The following is a 16,511-nucleotide window of genomic DNA, read 5'->3' on the forward strand; positions in this document are numbered from 1 at the left end:
GTCTATTTCCATGGCTAGTAGAGGTACCCTGTGACTTTTATTTTTTAACTTCCCCTATTAGAATCGTGTGGCAGGTAATAGATTTGACAGGTGAGGGGAGCTCCCTTTGTCACCATCGGCATATAGTGATCACTATGTAATGATGGTTGCCATGGCAGTCAGGAGCCTGACAAACACCATCAGGACTGCCATGGCTGTAATGTGTATTACACTGTGCCAAAGGCACTGACAGGTAATGGTGATACTTCGGTATACTCTTTATGCCAATGCATTATTACCTCCTGTCAGTTCCTTCGGCACAGTCCAATACACATTACAGCCCTGGCAGTCCTGATAGTGTTTGTCAGGCCAAGCATTATATAAAGTGATTTTAAAAAAAATACATAAAGAAATAAAAAACATAATAGTTTTATTTTGCAAAAGTGTAAAAAACCAAAACACATACAGTATTTGGTATTTGCGTAAATACAACACAACTTAACCACATTTCTTACATTTAATTGGGAATGCTGTTGAGAAAAGATAATATTTTCTGAATTTTTTCATCCCAGCTTCCCTCAAAAAATATCAACCAAAGTAATGGATACAATAAATGTACTCTAAAATGGTTCCTAAAAGAACTAAAACTTGCCCCAGAAAACACAAAGGGGGAGATTTATGAATATTGGTGTTGTCAGGTAGGGGGTCTGGGAAAACAAGACGAGTGCAGCCCTAGAACTGGCACCCACCCCAGCTGGCCCTACCTGCTTGCCGCGACAGCTCTAAACAGCTGCGGACAACTGGGCGGCGTTCCCTAACCTGGCAAAGTGCATACACGAAAAACAGAGACAAGACTAACAAACAAGCAAGGAAAAGTCAGAGGTCCGAGTCGGTAACAGCCGGTCAGTATAGGTACAAAATCGTGATCCAAAGAATAGTCGAGGTCAAAGCCAAAAGGTCAGGTATCGGAAGTACAAAGTCAGAGTAATGCTAGGTCAAGATACACAGGAGGAACCAGGTTCTATCGCAGGCAAGAAATGAGAGCACAGGTCTGATATTTATTCAGCCTGGAGTCCCAGCCCCAGACTTGATTGGGGCTGAGGCTCCAGGTCCTGCCAGATACAGAAAGCTAACTGGTAAGTCAGCTGTCAATCAATAATCAGTGCACACACCCAACACCTATGCTGAACAGCCAGGGGAGTGAAACCCTGGCCTCTGCTATAACAAAGAACAGCAGAGCTGAGTATGTGAAAAACATGTGAAGCATTATGGCTGAAAAAGCCGAGCCGAGCGCCTGACTCGAGTCCTAACAGGTGTACTTGTATGCCAGTCGTAAATAAAGTCCCGTCCTCAATTACTCGGTTGAATTTACTAAGAGGGGCATGCCTGTCACAGGGATTGCGCAAAAATCTATACCAGTTCCAGAGCAGCTGTACATTTTTGCAAGGTTTACCATTGTTTTCAGGCGTAAACCATGATAAATTAGGTGCAGGAAGACACCATACCTCCTCCCTGCCTTGCTGCACCCTCTATCAGGCGAGCAGGGGGTTATGGCTGGTGTATTCAACCGAAAAGGGCATAACCTGTGCCTTTTCTGTGGCGTACACCCGGGGCGCATGCTAATTAAATATGTCCCAACACCTCATTCAGCCACACATAAGAAAAAATAGGAATGAGCTAAAATTAGTCACTAAGGGGTTAAACAAGATTTACTGAAGACACACATTTAAAACCTACAATAAAAAGAAACATTTTTTGGAGGATTTATCCTAGTTTTAAATACGGTAATGGTAATATGAATGTCCATCATCAATGGAGTAACATAGGGCCTGTAGCTACATGAGATGAGCCCTCACCACCTAATGACCTAAAACTGAAACAGTACCAATATAGTAACAATAATCTACGTTATGGGTGATAGCTTCATATATGTGAGTAAAATAATCAGACAGCAAAAAGCCACTGATCTCCTATAAAAAGGTACAATGTTCTACAATGGTTGGACCCTTTAACCTCTGGGCCCCATAGTAGGTGCCATGGTCACCATGTAATATTACATTTCAGCCTTCTTATGGGAAATATTTGTCTGGGAGAAGCTTCTCCTCCATTACTGGGAGTTTATAGAGCTGGATGTGCAGAGATCAGCCGATCACTGACGATCACTGGCTTCACGATAGAAAGAGGTTGTCGCGATAAGAGAACCCAAATGACATTAGAAAAATAAGGCAAGTATTTGTAATCCTTCAGATTCTTCGACAGTCTGTTTATATATTATTCTAAGGACTTTGAAAGTCATTAGTTACATAAGAAGAAAATGTAAAGTTTTCAGCACCCTGGGAACCTGAGAAAGTTCAGCCCTTCATAGTGACTTCATCAGGTTATAGCGAGTGGCATATTATTCCTCACATCTTCTCACACTCCATAAATTGATGACAGAGCGACAGTATCTTGGTGCAATTTTAAATTTATTTTTTTTTTACACAGCTTTCTGGAAAATAAAGAGTTAACTGGACCCAGCAGTGCCGAATCGGCATGTTATCTTTCTTAGTGGTGTATTTTGGATGTGTGGCTTTGGCTCGGCAGTGAGGGGAGAGTGGGTCATTAAACATAACATTACCCTGTAAATCAAACTGTTCTGCCCCCACGCAAACACAGGCATAAATATTTATGCAAAGTGTCCATAACAGCTAATTTGTCAGGCAGATTGTGCCGATATAAATAGAACGGATTCAGATTGGCTACACAACTGCAGAAGAAGCTCCCCGCGTGTGTACAAAGCCATTATCCACCATAGTGCTGAGACTCTGTCATTTTACACTGTAAAGACTATGTATCACGCTATATTAATGCCACACAGTGAGTGCCTTTCTATTACATCCCGAGATGCTGCATTAAGTGCAAGACATTAGTTTTCGGCATATGCTCATCATTTTTTCTTTTCGGTTTATGTCACACATATCAGACGTTGAAAAATGACACTGGAAGACTCTGAGATACTAAAAAACCTATTAATAAAGAGGATGTGCGCCAAAAACAGCTCATTACAGCGCCCCCTGCTGCCTCACATAAACACTTCTATAGCCGCATTTAGGGGAACACGTCACAGCGGATAGGCCTGTATATAACTCGCTATAGAGCCTTTATAAGGATGTGCTAATATTACTAAGCTAGAGGGCGCAGTTGTACTGCATATTTTACCTGTTTTTCCTATCATGTTGCCTGGTTTCTGAAAATATATTAGTTTTCCTATCAAGCTTTTTGAAATAGTGGGCTTTTATTGTGGTGGAGTTTACCTATATTTTGGTGCCGATTCCTGCTGCTCACACCCGTCCAAGTGCTGCGCAAGGTACATTCAGCATTAAATATTCTGCTCCTCCTCCCCTCTCACAGCATGCAGTTTCAAAGATACCGCGAGAAAGGGTGAGAGAGCGGAAGGGAAAGAGAGAGATGCTGCAGCAACCACCACTGTATTTACTTTATTCCTTCAAATAGATTTGCTTTAAGGATGGTTCTGTACATTTAAGGGGCCATACAGAGGAGGAAATTGTGTAGGGGAAGGGGCTTTAAGGAAGGTGCGCATAAGGGTTAATTTACACTGAAAGTTCCGCCTGAAAATATAGTGCAGAGCCATATTCCATTGAGTTCAATGGAATTTACGCTCTGCAGTTCACACAGCGGAATTTCCGGGCTGACTTTTCCATGGCGGATCCGCTTTACGCCAGAAAAATTCACGTATCTATTCTTCTAGCGGATTCCACTGGCAGAATCCCATTGAAATGAACACTGAGTTTGTGCTCTGAAATTTGTCAGCATGGAATCCTCATGGAAATTCAGCGTGGAATTGGAAAAAAATAATTAAAGGAGAAGTCCGGCCAAAATTAATTTTTGATATGTTGTTACTTATGAAAAGTTATGCAAATTTCTAATGTACATTAATTATGGGAAATGCACATATAGGGCTATTTCCCTTAATTTAGTAGATCAGGAAGTGTTAGAATTCTCTCAGATCCAGTGACGTCACGACGAAAGGTGTAATTCCTATGGAGTGTCCAGCAGGGGGCGCTCTCTATATAGAAGTCTATGGGACTTTATTGTTTCTATGGATTTCTATGTAATGTAATGTAATGTAGTGTACAGTGCTTTATTGAATGAATACATCTATGGAATACTTTGGGGAGCAAGTGTCCTTGCTCCCCAAAGTATTGCATAAATGTATTCATTCAATACATTAGGATATCACAGTAAGCCCGCCGATCCGCCGCATTCCCGCCGCATGCCGATCCGCAGCATTCCCGCCGATCCGCCGCATATACACTGAACTACAGCTCCCATCATCTGCTTATAGTATGAACAGGTGATGGGAGCTGTAGCTGGGTAATGGATAACACTTGCCGCTGATGCCACTGCTTATGCCACCGGGCGCAGGGGGGAGCCGCTCAGTACACAGGAGCGCTCCCCCCTCCTCCTCCTTCCGGGATACCTTCCCCCTATAGCACTGCTGACTCCCTGCCTGGCCGCCGCTCTCCGCTCTCATATACCGGCTCCCGATGCTTCCTGGTGTTCGCGCTGTTGCATCGGGAGCCGGTATATGAGAGCGGAGAGCGGCGGCCAGGCAGGGAGTCAGCAGTGCTATAGGGGGAAGGTAACCCGGAAGAAGGAGGAGGGGTGAGCACTCCTGTGTACTGAGCGGCTCCCCCCTGCGCCCGGCGGCATAAGCAGTGGCATCAGCGGCAAGTGTTATCCATTACCCAGCTACAGCTCCCATCACCTGTTCATACTATAAGCAGATGATGGGAGCTGTAGTTCAGTGTATAAGTGGCGGATCGGCGGGAGTGCGGCGGGAATGTGGCGGATCGGCATGCGGCGGATCGGCGGGCTTACTGTGATATCCTAATGTATTGAATGAATACATTTATGCAATACTTTGGGCAGCAAGGACACTTGCTCCCCAAAGTATTCCATAGATGTATTCATTCAATAAAGCACTGTACACTACATTACATTACATTACATAGAAATCCATAGAAACAATAAAGTCCCTGCTGGACACTATATAACTTTTCATAAGTAACAACATATCAAAAATTAATTTTGGCCGGACTTCTCCTTTAACTTGTGCGGAATTCCGCCAGAGGTGATTCCAGGTGGAATACTTTCCTTGTGGAATTCCATGAGAATTCCGTGTGGAATTCCACAAGAACATTCAGCGCTGATTCCTCAGTGTAAACTGGCCCTAAGGACCAGTCTATGGTGGCATGAGCATGTAAGAGATGGGGATATGAGAAACTATGGGAGTTAGGGGGCCATATGGAAGAGTTTATGGGAGAAAGAGGGCCATAGAGAACAATATATGTAATATAGGGGCCACATGGAGCAATATACAGGAGAGGGGCACAAAGAGGACATTATTATGCTGTAAGGGGCACAAAATTAGGTATAATTAAAGTGTAAACCTTTAAAGTGCAATTGTCATTAGAAAGAAACTTTTGTCATGTTACAGAGACATGACAAAGGTTTTGATTGTCTGGGGTCTGAATGTTGAGACTGTGACAAATCAGGAGAACGAGCAGGGAGAAGTCCACATGCAGTGAGTTCCATGCCGGCCGTGTCACATGACCAGGATGGCTGCATAATGTAAGGGCCCTATTCCACGGGCCGATCAATAATGTAAACGAGCGCCAATCTGCTAGATCGGCGCTCGTTTACTGGGCCAATTCCACGGCCTGATGATCGTTTACCGAGGGCTGCAGGGACATCATTACCGATGTCCTTGCAGCCCTTGCAGCATACGGTAGGAGCTGGCTAACCATTGTTTTATTGAAGTCTCCATTCTTATGTTATTTAATGAACTAGGAAAGTTGTTTTTGGGCTGTAATCCTGCAGGAGGAGGTGTCAATAAGATTGGGCCTTTACGTGCAAGTGATGGGTGGTATAGAAAGTAAACTGTCAAATTGAACCCTATGCTGTGTTTTTTAAGTTGACATTGTAGTTAGGCCAGATATCTTGTGAATCTGAAAAAGTAACTTAACTCCATTGTTCTGAATACGTCCTCATTAAGCACAGTAACAGGTGTATAAATCCCATTATAAAGCCAAAACGGTACTGGACATTGAATGTTCCTACAGTGTGACAGCAACATTTCCTGGGAAAACAAAAGATTCTTCTTTTCCAAAACAAAACCCACAAGAATGAGAACTTATAAGATTTGTGTATGGCTGAAAATTTTCAGTTTCATGCGGTAAACATATCATTTTGCCCTGAAGAAGTGTGCCCTCTGGAAAACCTACCATGCCCAGGAAGATCATTTCCTCTTCTCTTTGCTGCTTGGTTTTCTTCCTCTGAATATAGCCTCGCCAGACCTACGGTGTGAACGGAAAATCAGTAAGGATATGGCAGGAATGGAATAGGCTTCCTGAGCTGCAGAGCGATTGGGGAAATACAGAAAAGTGTACAGGAAGGGAGTGTGGAGTGGAATAGGCAGTAAATAAACTGCAGATTGGCTTTGGGCTAAGGCTTTGTGAACCTTTCACATTACTTACCCTCGAAAAAGTCAGAATATTCCATTTATAAACAGTATGACTGATGTGGGAAATGGAAATAGCTCAGTTTCCTTATTTAACCTTACTGGATTAGGAAGAATTGTGCATAACTGTGAATGTTTCGTTGCGTCTATTAGAAAAAATGTTTTTCACTTTTTTATTTTTTTCTGAAAATAGTAGTGGAGCATTGTCTGGACCTTCAAGGTGGCAGCATGTGCTCTCATTCCAAAAAATAAAGGTATTTGTTCAGATTCATTCTTTTTCTATTGTTTTCCATTTTTCATCTATTTGATAAGATCCAAAATATGTAACAGTGATGTGAAAAGTCATTGCTGATCTGAAAAGTCATCAGTGGATATACTGTACTTAGTTACATAAAGTGTAGCTCCACCAAAGCTTGGGTCCTCAAGGGAGCATAAGAGGTACCCCAATATAAAAAGTCCCCATTGTTTTCTTTTTTTTTTTTTTTCATGGATCAAATGTAATCTTGGATCAAATGTAATGTTTTTTTTTTATTATTATTGTTATGATTTTTTTTTTGCAGGACTTAGGAGCGCCGTAGAAGCACCATGGACCGTGCTTATTAACCCTACAAAAAGAGTATACATTTGAAAAAGAGACCAAACACCAGTAGACTATGTTTGGTCCATAAAAGTCTTCATGAACATAGCCTAATGATGGAGCCATTTCTTCACACTACTTATGTGAACCCATCAATCTTCAGATTAGACACCTAAGTGAGATACATATAGTACCAGGCAAAAGTTTGGAGAAACTTTTTTCACTCCATGATTCTTCTTTCTACAGATTTATATTGAATGCATGAAAACCATTTCAGGTGACGGCCCTGTGAAGCTGAGAGAATGCCAAGAGCGAGCGGAGCTGTCAGCAATGCATAGGGGTCTACTCTGAAGGCTCTAAAATATAAAACATATTCTAGTTGTTTAACACTTTTTTTTTTGTTAACTACCTAATACCATATGTGCCCCATTATAGTTGTCATGCCTCCAATAGGAATCTACATTGTAGAAGAAAAAGCACAGAATGAAAAGGTGTGTCCAAATTTTTGACTGGTACTGTAGAAGAAGTATGGGTCCTATTACACTAAGCGATAATTGGCCGAATCATAGAGACAATGATCAGCCAATGACAACGATCATTGGCTGATCATGTCAAATGGTCTGACATCAAAATCAGCCACTGACTGTGCATCACTACGTGTAATAGTGATGTGAGGCTGACAGCTAACGATTGAATAAACTGTTAATACATTGCCTCTCCACGCTTCCGGTCTTGTCCTGCCCTCTGCTTGCTCCCTGGAGCCACTGCTGTAGTTTCAGAGCAGGTCACTGAGCTGACAGGCCACTCAGCCAATCACTGGCCACTGCGGTTCCAGAGAGTGATTGGCTGAGGGGCCTGTCAGCTCAGAGACAGGTCTAAAGCTGCAGCCTAAAGCAAGCAGAGGGCAGGAGAAGACCAGAAGCATGGAGAGGTAATGTATTAACAGTTTATTCAATCGTCAGCTGTTGGTCGTGCATCGCTATTACATGAGAGGTAATGTATTAACAGTTTAGGGTAAGTGCTGTACGGACATCGCTAACAATGTCCATGCAGCCCTTGCTAAACGATTATCAAGCTGTGTAATAGGCTGAGTAAACGAGCACCGATCTAGCAGTTCCCCTGCCCTATGCAGGAAAATTCAGTGAGTCAGTGCTGTAACCCTTTATTTTTTAGGACTGGTAAGGATCTGTAGTCCCTACTGATAATAAAGTGATTATACATCCTACTGATATGTCATCAATTTATTAGATTACAAAACCCCTTTTAAGTCTCTGCAATATATAGCATTGTTAGGTACCAACTTATACCGAGTCAATGCAAGGTCACTAGAAGGCCACTCTATATAAATGGAATACTCATACCTTCTGGATACGCTGTGCAGCCAGGTCTGGGTCCAGGACCTTCTCTCCGTGGAGTTTGGCCATCCTTTCTCTCTTTTCTTCTAGATGGATCTCCCTCATAAATTTGGCTCTCAGCCGCCCCTGTCGAGCCCTCTCAGACACCTGGATCAAACGTACAGCCTCATCTAGTGACATTGACTTCAATGGCTTTACCTGGGGTATGAGAAAATGTAAAAAAAGGAACTTAGTCAAACTAAGGACATGACTGTTAATTCAATCACTTTAATTTGCAGTTAATTAGTTTGGGAGAAGGTGTCCACATTGCAGAGACAGACCAATAAACGTGTTGTGCCATTGGCGCTATGTCAAGGCCATGCCATGTCATCACAATATACAAATTTATATATTGACAGAGCAGGGATCTTTCTAGTCTAGTTCATTAAACAAGCTCAAAAGGGGTCTGGGTGCTATTAATGAAAATATTAAGGTTATGGTTACTAGATTTCTGGCGGCAGCACGGGGTTCCAGGGATTTGTTCCAATTGTCATATTTAGAGTTCGTTCTCCTATATGGGGAAATAATGTTTTTATGTTCTTTTGTATCAACACAGTAGGATTATAGGTTCAACGTAGTGGAGCCTTGTCTATTTTCAGCCTACTATGTTACTGTCTATTGATGCAATTTCAGCCATAGCAACGTCCTCCTGCCTAGTGTGAATGGTGTTGTTGGACAGCTGACCAAATTTCTCTTTTTGCCTGTGTTCCAGATGGGGGTAGTGGCTGCCTCTACTTGGTCGTGCACTCCACCTATCCCACCCAGGTGGTTATTATATTTGCCAGTATTAGATGGGTCCTGCTTGCCCAGAGCATAGGCTTATTATACGCCATGGAGAGGCCATAGTACAGTGTAGAGCCATCCCGAGCATGAGGCCACCTTATCTTGGTGGGATGGTTTACACTATCTGCAAATAGTAACCAAGAACCTCATTATTTTTATGGAGATTTTTTTAGCAGTTGGGGGGGGGGGGGGCTGCTTTTACCAATTTTCATGTCTGTAGTGGGTCTGTATTTTGCCATTAGCGGTAAGCTGTTGCATTTTTTTTCTGTTTTTGTGTGTTTATAATTAAAATAATGCCTAATAAAAGAAAACCTGACCTTAATTTGCATAGTAAAAACATGCAAGACATCTTAGGGAAAATAACCCTAAACTTTAATAGACCAATTAAAAATGGAAGAAAAAAAAATTAGGAAACCCTTAAGAATGAAACATCTTGAAAATGTTTATAGTAAGAGGCTCCCAGTATGTATATTAACGGTGAAAGAATAGGAAATGATAAAAGCTGTTACTATATTTTCTGAAGTGTTCAAGGTCCTGAGAGTCTGATATATTTTATATTAGTTTCTTCAATATGAATAATAAAATACATTCATCTTCTCATTACATCCCTAGCAAAGATACTTTACCTCTTTCTAACTCAATATAGGAACATTTCTGCATACAGAGTATATGTAATCCACATGTGTACTCCAGGTACTCTAGGTCCTCCACCAACCAAAAGAAGGATGTGGAATCTCTGACGCTCTAGCTGTTGCAAAACTACATTTCCCATCATAGCTGGTGGGTTCCCCCATGCTTTCCTGATGAAGAGGGGGGGGTCTCTTGTTGGGGGCACGCAAAGTACAGAGAGGTCATGTTCCCCTAAGGTTCCCTACTACCATACAAAGATATTATTCAGTTCTCATTTACTTAAAGGGGTCTTCCGATTAAAACATACTTGTCTCCTATCTGCAGGATCGGGGACAAGTAAAAGATTGCAAGGGTCCGACCTCTGTGCCTCCCGGCCATCTCCAGATCGGCCCCAGCTCATTTGAATACAGTCACAGATACGGCACATGAACTGCGGATCTATTCATTTTCTATGAAACTGCTAGAGAGAGTAGAGTACAGCATAGGGGGCACGGAGGTTGGACCCCCCCACTATCTCTTGTCCCCTAACCTTGCACTTTAATGGGCTGAATAGTGATTTACCTGGTAGCTATTTCCTATAGGTGGCAGTTAATTTACATAATATTTTTCCCAGGGAACATTGCCTGGCCTATAAGATTCCCTTTGCCAGCTGGCAGTCCCCACAAAGAGAAACACTACCCCTCAGACCTAGCTGACCCCTCGTTATGTGTTATATTTCTCTGGCCAAAGAATACATACGTTGCCCATACAGTACAGTAATGGCTGTGCGCTCCTAACAATGGTGGTATGAAATCACTTGCTGTACATTCTTATTGATGCTGTCAGCCGGTACACACCCCTGTGATGTATTTCCATGTATGTTTTGGGGGAATTGAAATAATGCTGCGTTCCTAATCTTTCCTGCTATCGTTCTTCTCCTCCCAAAATAAAAGAGCTTAATTGTTTAAACAAACTGACGTTAAATTATGTCTAGGAACTGAAAGATCAGGGATCAAACTGATATTTCCTGCAATGTGCCAGGGGAGTACTTGGTATGAGGCGTTCCTGAAAGAAGAGAGAGGATTGATGAGCGGCCTGTCGTACAGCTATGCAAATCTTTACATGGAGGATGCCTGACCTGGAGAGTCGTCCTCCATAACACCTCTTAACCCTTTCACTGCCTGAACAATTACCAACAACTTAAAACGTGATTAGATACGTAACATCCTCGCCCCTCTTTTCCTGCAGTGATTAGGCACAGGAAATCTGATAAATTCATACAAGGTGTCCTCCCTGTAAGCCTTAATGAATTGGGCCCTGGAGTTTATGGAGGCCAAACCTCTAAGGCTGGTTATGGAGGAAATCCGCTCTATTAAGCTACGCTCCAAGGCCACTTTCACACGGCAGTATTGTGGTCTGTATTTTACATCAGTATTTGTAAGCCAAAACTAGGTGCAGGTCTAAAACATTGAAGAGGGGCAAATCTTTCTCTTATAGTTTTTGTTCAGCTCCTAGTTTTGGCTTACAAATACTGACCAAATTATTGCTATGTGGAAACAGCCATATTGTATAGTTTGTTAATATTTTTAAAGGTGTACTATGGAGAATATTTAATCTGGTGCCAGAAAATTATACAGATTCGTAAATTACATCTATTAAAAAATCTCAAGTCTTTCAGTACTAATAAGCTGCTGTATGTCCTGGGGGAAGTGGTGTAATATTTCCAGTCTGACACAGTGCTCTCTGCTGCCACCTCTGTCCATGTTAGGAACTGTGCAGAGCAGGAGAGGTTTTCTGTGGGAATTTGCTACTGCTCTGGACAGTTCCTGACATGGACACAGGTGGCAGCAGAGAACACACTGTCAGACTAGAAAGAATCCACTACTCCTTGCAGGGCATATAGCAGCTGATAAGTGCTAGAAAGATTGAGATTTTTAAATAGAAGTAATTTAGAAATCTGTAAAACTTTCTGAAACCATTTGACATTTTTTTTTCTGGAAGACCCCTTTAACTACAGAATTTTACCACATTGCTTAGTTAGTGTATGGGAATATATATATTCTAGAGGGAATATATATATATAACTAGAGTTTTCCGGTCTTTTTAAAAATTGTGTATGAGAAGGGTATAGGGGGGGAAAAAATTCCTATAGTGGTGAATACTTGTCTCTTTTGGAAAATGTAAAGGGAAAAGGGTCTGAGTTAAAAAGTAGCATACTTTTTTTTTTTTAACCAAATTTAAAGGGTACCTGGAGAATTGAACTTTCAGATTGGTGTGGAGAGACACATTCCATGCTGGATGGTTCAGTGTCATAATTCCCAGTAAGTTCTGTGCACAAGCTAATGGTGCTAGAGCTGCACGGTGACACATATTACACAACAGCAAAATGCAATCGGGTAACCAAAATATCTGTACAACTTGCTCATCTTTATTAAAAAAGATCAAGTTGTAAGCAAGTCACAGTTGCATGTTACGACCAATTATTGCACCAATTTTTGGTGCAAAAATTCACTGCTTACTAGAGAAGAGTGGACTTTGAGTACATTCAGGTTCGTCTGAACCCGAACTCTCTGTATTTGATTACCGGTGGCTGACGACGTTGGACGCAGCCTATGGCAGTATCCATATTTTCAAGGTGGCCTTAAGGCTGCATCCAACTTCTTCAAACCCGAACTTACTCAGTCTAACAGTCTAACAATCAGGTCATAGCCTTCTATGGTTTTCTGTGACCTCTCCCAACTTCATCTCCTATTTTCCATGTTCTCCACTATAAGGCTCTCTTGTTTATATAGGAACCTAATGATTTATAGTAAGGATTGCACGTTTTATGACATCCCCATTTGTATGAGCTATTAACCTTGGGTATTTATGGTTCATAGGGTGGAACAGCAGCTTCATTTAACCGCATTTGTTTCTGGCATGGTAAGGCTTGTGCTGGGCTATTGCTGTTATTGTTTGGCTTCTTGTCTATATTTTGTTAGTATAAAATGCAGCCTCCCTATCCAGATGACGCCAATTAATATGGAATTTTAGATATGCACTTAACTGCGCCCATACCGCACAATATATTCACAATGAATTTAATAAATCTCTAACAGCCGGGGTCACAACTCCAGAACCCTGCGGTTAAAGTGAAGAGTGTCTTTGTTCTCCAGACTGACTGTGAATGAAAACACCATAGAAAAATGTAAATCTGTCAAGTGGTTATAGTTTTCTGACAACAGAAAAGTGATAACACTTGACTAACGTTCATGACTGGTGACCATACCATTGGGATCTTGAATCACACGAGTAGCTTAGCTATGAGGATTTATCAAAAGTAAAAGTATTTCTAATTAAATTTTTTTATCTGTACTTGGAGATAAAGCGTTAAGGTGCCCATATACCTACCGTATCTGTTTTACGACCAGTTAAATGTCCCCATACACCGTAGACATTAGTTGGCCGTACCTGCCATTTAGGGCAAATTCAGCCACCGGTAGAGGGTGTGTGGGACTGTCCCAAACAACCACCAACAGATGATGTGATGCTAAATTACGCCTGACCCTTTAGTTCCAGGAGAGATTAGCCACAGCCAACTTCCCCTTAGAGAATACTGGAATTCTTGGCTGTCATAAACTTTCCTGTGTATCGGGAGGAAAGGAAGAGCACAGTGGAGATAACTGACGGCTGAATGCTCCACTATCAGTTACTGAAGGTGTATGGCCAACTTAAAGGAGAAGTCCCACAAAACATAAAAATCACCGGCAGGTAGGAGGTGTGGGGACTTAATAAAGAAAGTATCCTTACCCATCCCTGTGCCCCCACAGTGCTGCCTTACTTAATGAAATGTCACATACTCGGCTAATGGGTTGCTTGCTCAGCAAATCAGTAACTAAGATGGGATACCGCTGCAGTCACTGATTGGCTGAGCAAGCAATCCATCAGCGAGTCCATGACGTTGCAGTAGCCAGGCCCGTGACATACTTGGATGCTGGCCGAAACTGACATCAATAAGAGCTGTGCAATGGGGGGCATGGGAACAGGTAAGTATACTTTCTTTATTATAGTCCTGCAACCCCCCCCCCTTCCCCCACCTATCTATGTTGTTTAGGTTTTGTTGGACTTCCTCTTTAACTCTCCAGAACTCCCCATAGAAATGCCCGGCTTGGCCAGATGTTCAGGTATACTCAATAGAGAGGAAAGGGAAGCTGCTGCCAGACAGTTCTAATGCAGACTTATTTCTTTTAAAGTGTCACTGTCGTGAATTTTTTTTTTTTTTTTTGCAGAAATCAGTAGTACAGACGATTTTAAGAAACTTTGTAATTAGGTTAATTAGCCGAAAAATGCATTTGCATTTGCATGCAATAAAAGACCAAAACAGGACAACAAAGAGTTAATCTACAAATACCTCACCCTTTATCTCCTCTGACAGTCACCACTGACCTCTCTGAGCTAAGATTACAGCTGTCACCCAGCTCCGTGCCTGTAATCCCTTTGTTCTTAGCTTTCTGCTGTTGGCTAACTCCCTCCTCCCTCCTCCCCTGTCCCCTCTCCCTAGAACAAACAAAAAATCAGGAAATTGTGACTTGTTGCATCAGACGTACCAACAAGTCACAATTTCCTGATTTTTTTGCAGTGGATGGTAAAGAGGAGGGAGGAGGGGACCTGGAAAAAGGCTTTTTAAATGCAGATAATGGCATATTTGGCTAATAAACCCAACTACAAAGTTTCTTAAAATCGCCTGGACTATTGATTTCTGCAAAAAAAAAATAAAAATACGACAGTGACTCTTTAAGGTGGGCATACACCTTCAATCACTGCCTTAACAATCATTCTGCCAACAGTTGTTCTCCTGTCTTTCACATTCACAAGTACATTCATCGTGGCCAAACATTACTGCGTTATCTATGGGGAGGGGTAAGTTACAGCCAGACTGCTCTGGCATTGGCTAATCTCTCCAAGAACTAAGAGGTCGGGCAGTGATTTTCCTTCAAGCCAGACCACAATTTATGCCAACATAATCTGTTGGTGGAGTCTCAGGAGAGCCTCATACACCTTATACTGATAGTCGAACATGCCACAATCTGACAGAAGTTTAAAACAAAACATTAAAATCCAACATGCCTGACCCTTCTCTTCTCCAACATCATCTATTGGGGAAAGTTGGGAGACCACCATTATACAAGGTTTGGCCAACTTTTAACTAAACTGTATGGGGACCTTTAAACTTTGGTACAATGGAGGATCTGACTCCACAACTTTGGCAGCCATTACTAGACATTGGAAACTCGTCTTTTCTCGGATACAATTAGTCAGCCTAGAGGCGGCAAGTCTATTTGCACATCTACAAATATCTAAAGATTTGCAAACTGATTTACAGTCCCAAAGTTGTCAGATTGATCTGCTTGTCTTTATTGGCTATCAGTTGCTCTCAGGTTCACCTAATAACCTCTCATAAAAGCCTTGATTTGTTTCTACTATACATTACAATGTCTCAGTAGGTCACTTCACTACCCTGACACATCCATGAATTCCCATTTATACATGGCGGTGCCTGAAAGATCTGCTTTTAAAACCAATGAATTTATTGTGTAGGGTGTAGCTATTTCTCCAGTCTTTCTGTAACACTTTGTACCTGTGAGCTCTAAATGGGAATCCCACGCAACTCTCTCACGCCTGCTTAATCCCATCTATAACTTTGAAAGATGGCTTAAACAGGCTGTGCCTGGTGGCTGCAAATAGCTGAATCTACAATTCACTTATCTTTATAAAAGATTGTTTTCGTCCTGGATAAAATCAAGTGTTAAGACTCCTATTAGGACTGTCGGAAACTGCTGTCCCAAATGTTTGTGTTGCTTTGGTTTTAGTTCTCACCCCCTGAGAAAACTAATGATGATTAATATAAGGTAATACCCGTAGGGGAACGTTTACAGAGAAAGGTCCATTCACAAGGCTGTAACGTGTACCCATTAGGGAGCTGTATATTTAGTGTCAAGAACTATATCCCATTATGTGTAATCAGATAAGCCTTTGGGAATGGTTTTCCTGAATATACACGACGGGTCCGATTCTGTTCTTGACACTAAATTATACGGTTCCCACACGGAGCCGTATACCAGCTGTCTCAACCAAATTGATAAAAAATATGCTAATCTCCTACATCAAGAGTCATCGGTGTACACAAGCCTTGTTTTTTAGGTTTCAATATTTTTTTTTAAAGGGCTGACATAGACTAATGTAATGTTATAGGATATAAACCTTGGGGGAGATTTATCAAACATGATGTAAAGTGAAACTGGCTCAGTTGCCCCTAGCAACCAATCAGATTCCACTTTTTATTCCTCACAGACTCTTTGGAAAATGAAAAGTGGAATCTGATTGGGTGCTAGGGGCAACTGAGCCAGTTTTACTTTACACCATGTTTGATAAATATCCCCCCTTGTCTCCAAGCAAACTTACCTCTTCCTTGTCCTTGGCTCCATTGCGATCCAGTATTTGGGATAGTATTTGTTCACGATCCTTTAATACTTTCATTTTTTCTTTGATGAAGTATTTTGGAATTGGAATTTCCAAACTTTCCTAAAAAAGAAAGAAAATTTTGTGAATGACCCCAAACTCAATGGCTTTAAATCCTTAATAGCCCTAAATATAAGATTGGCGAGCA

At 41.7% G+C, this 16,511-nt stretch overlaps 1 protein-coding gene across 2 annotated transcripts in view; it reads right to left on the minus strand.

Annotated features, from left to right (window-relative positions):
• IQCA1 (IQ motif containing with AAA domain 1) overlaps window positions 1–16,511 on the minus strand; it is a 141,663-nt gene that overhangs the window by 101,425 nt on the left and 23,727 nt on the right. For both annotated transcript variants that reach the window (XM_069985201.1, XM_069985200.1), the window contains exons 3-5: window positions 16,307–16,426; window positions 8,441–8,632; window positions 6,267–6,338 (exon numbers count right to left, since the gene is read on the minus strand). In XM_069985201.1, coding sequence (XP_069841302.1) covers window positions 6,267–6,338; window positions 8,441–8,632; window positions 16,307–16,426 — 384 coding nt within the window. The remainder of the gene's footprint in view (window positions 1–6,266; window positions 6,339–8,440; window positions 8,633–16,306; window positions 16,427–16,511) is intronic.

The sequence above is a fragment of the Dendropsophus ebraccatus genome, chromosome 9, assembly GCF_027789765.1.
Source record: "Dendropsophus ebraccatus isolate aDenEbr1 chromosome 9, aDenEbr1.pat, whole genome shotgun sequence".
NCBI classification, from domain to species: domain Eukaryota; kingdom Metazoa; phylum Chordata; class Amphibia; order Anura; family Hylidae; genus Dendropsophus; species Dendropsophus ebraccatus.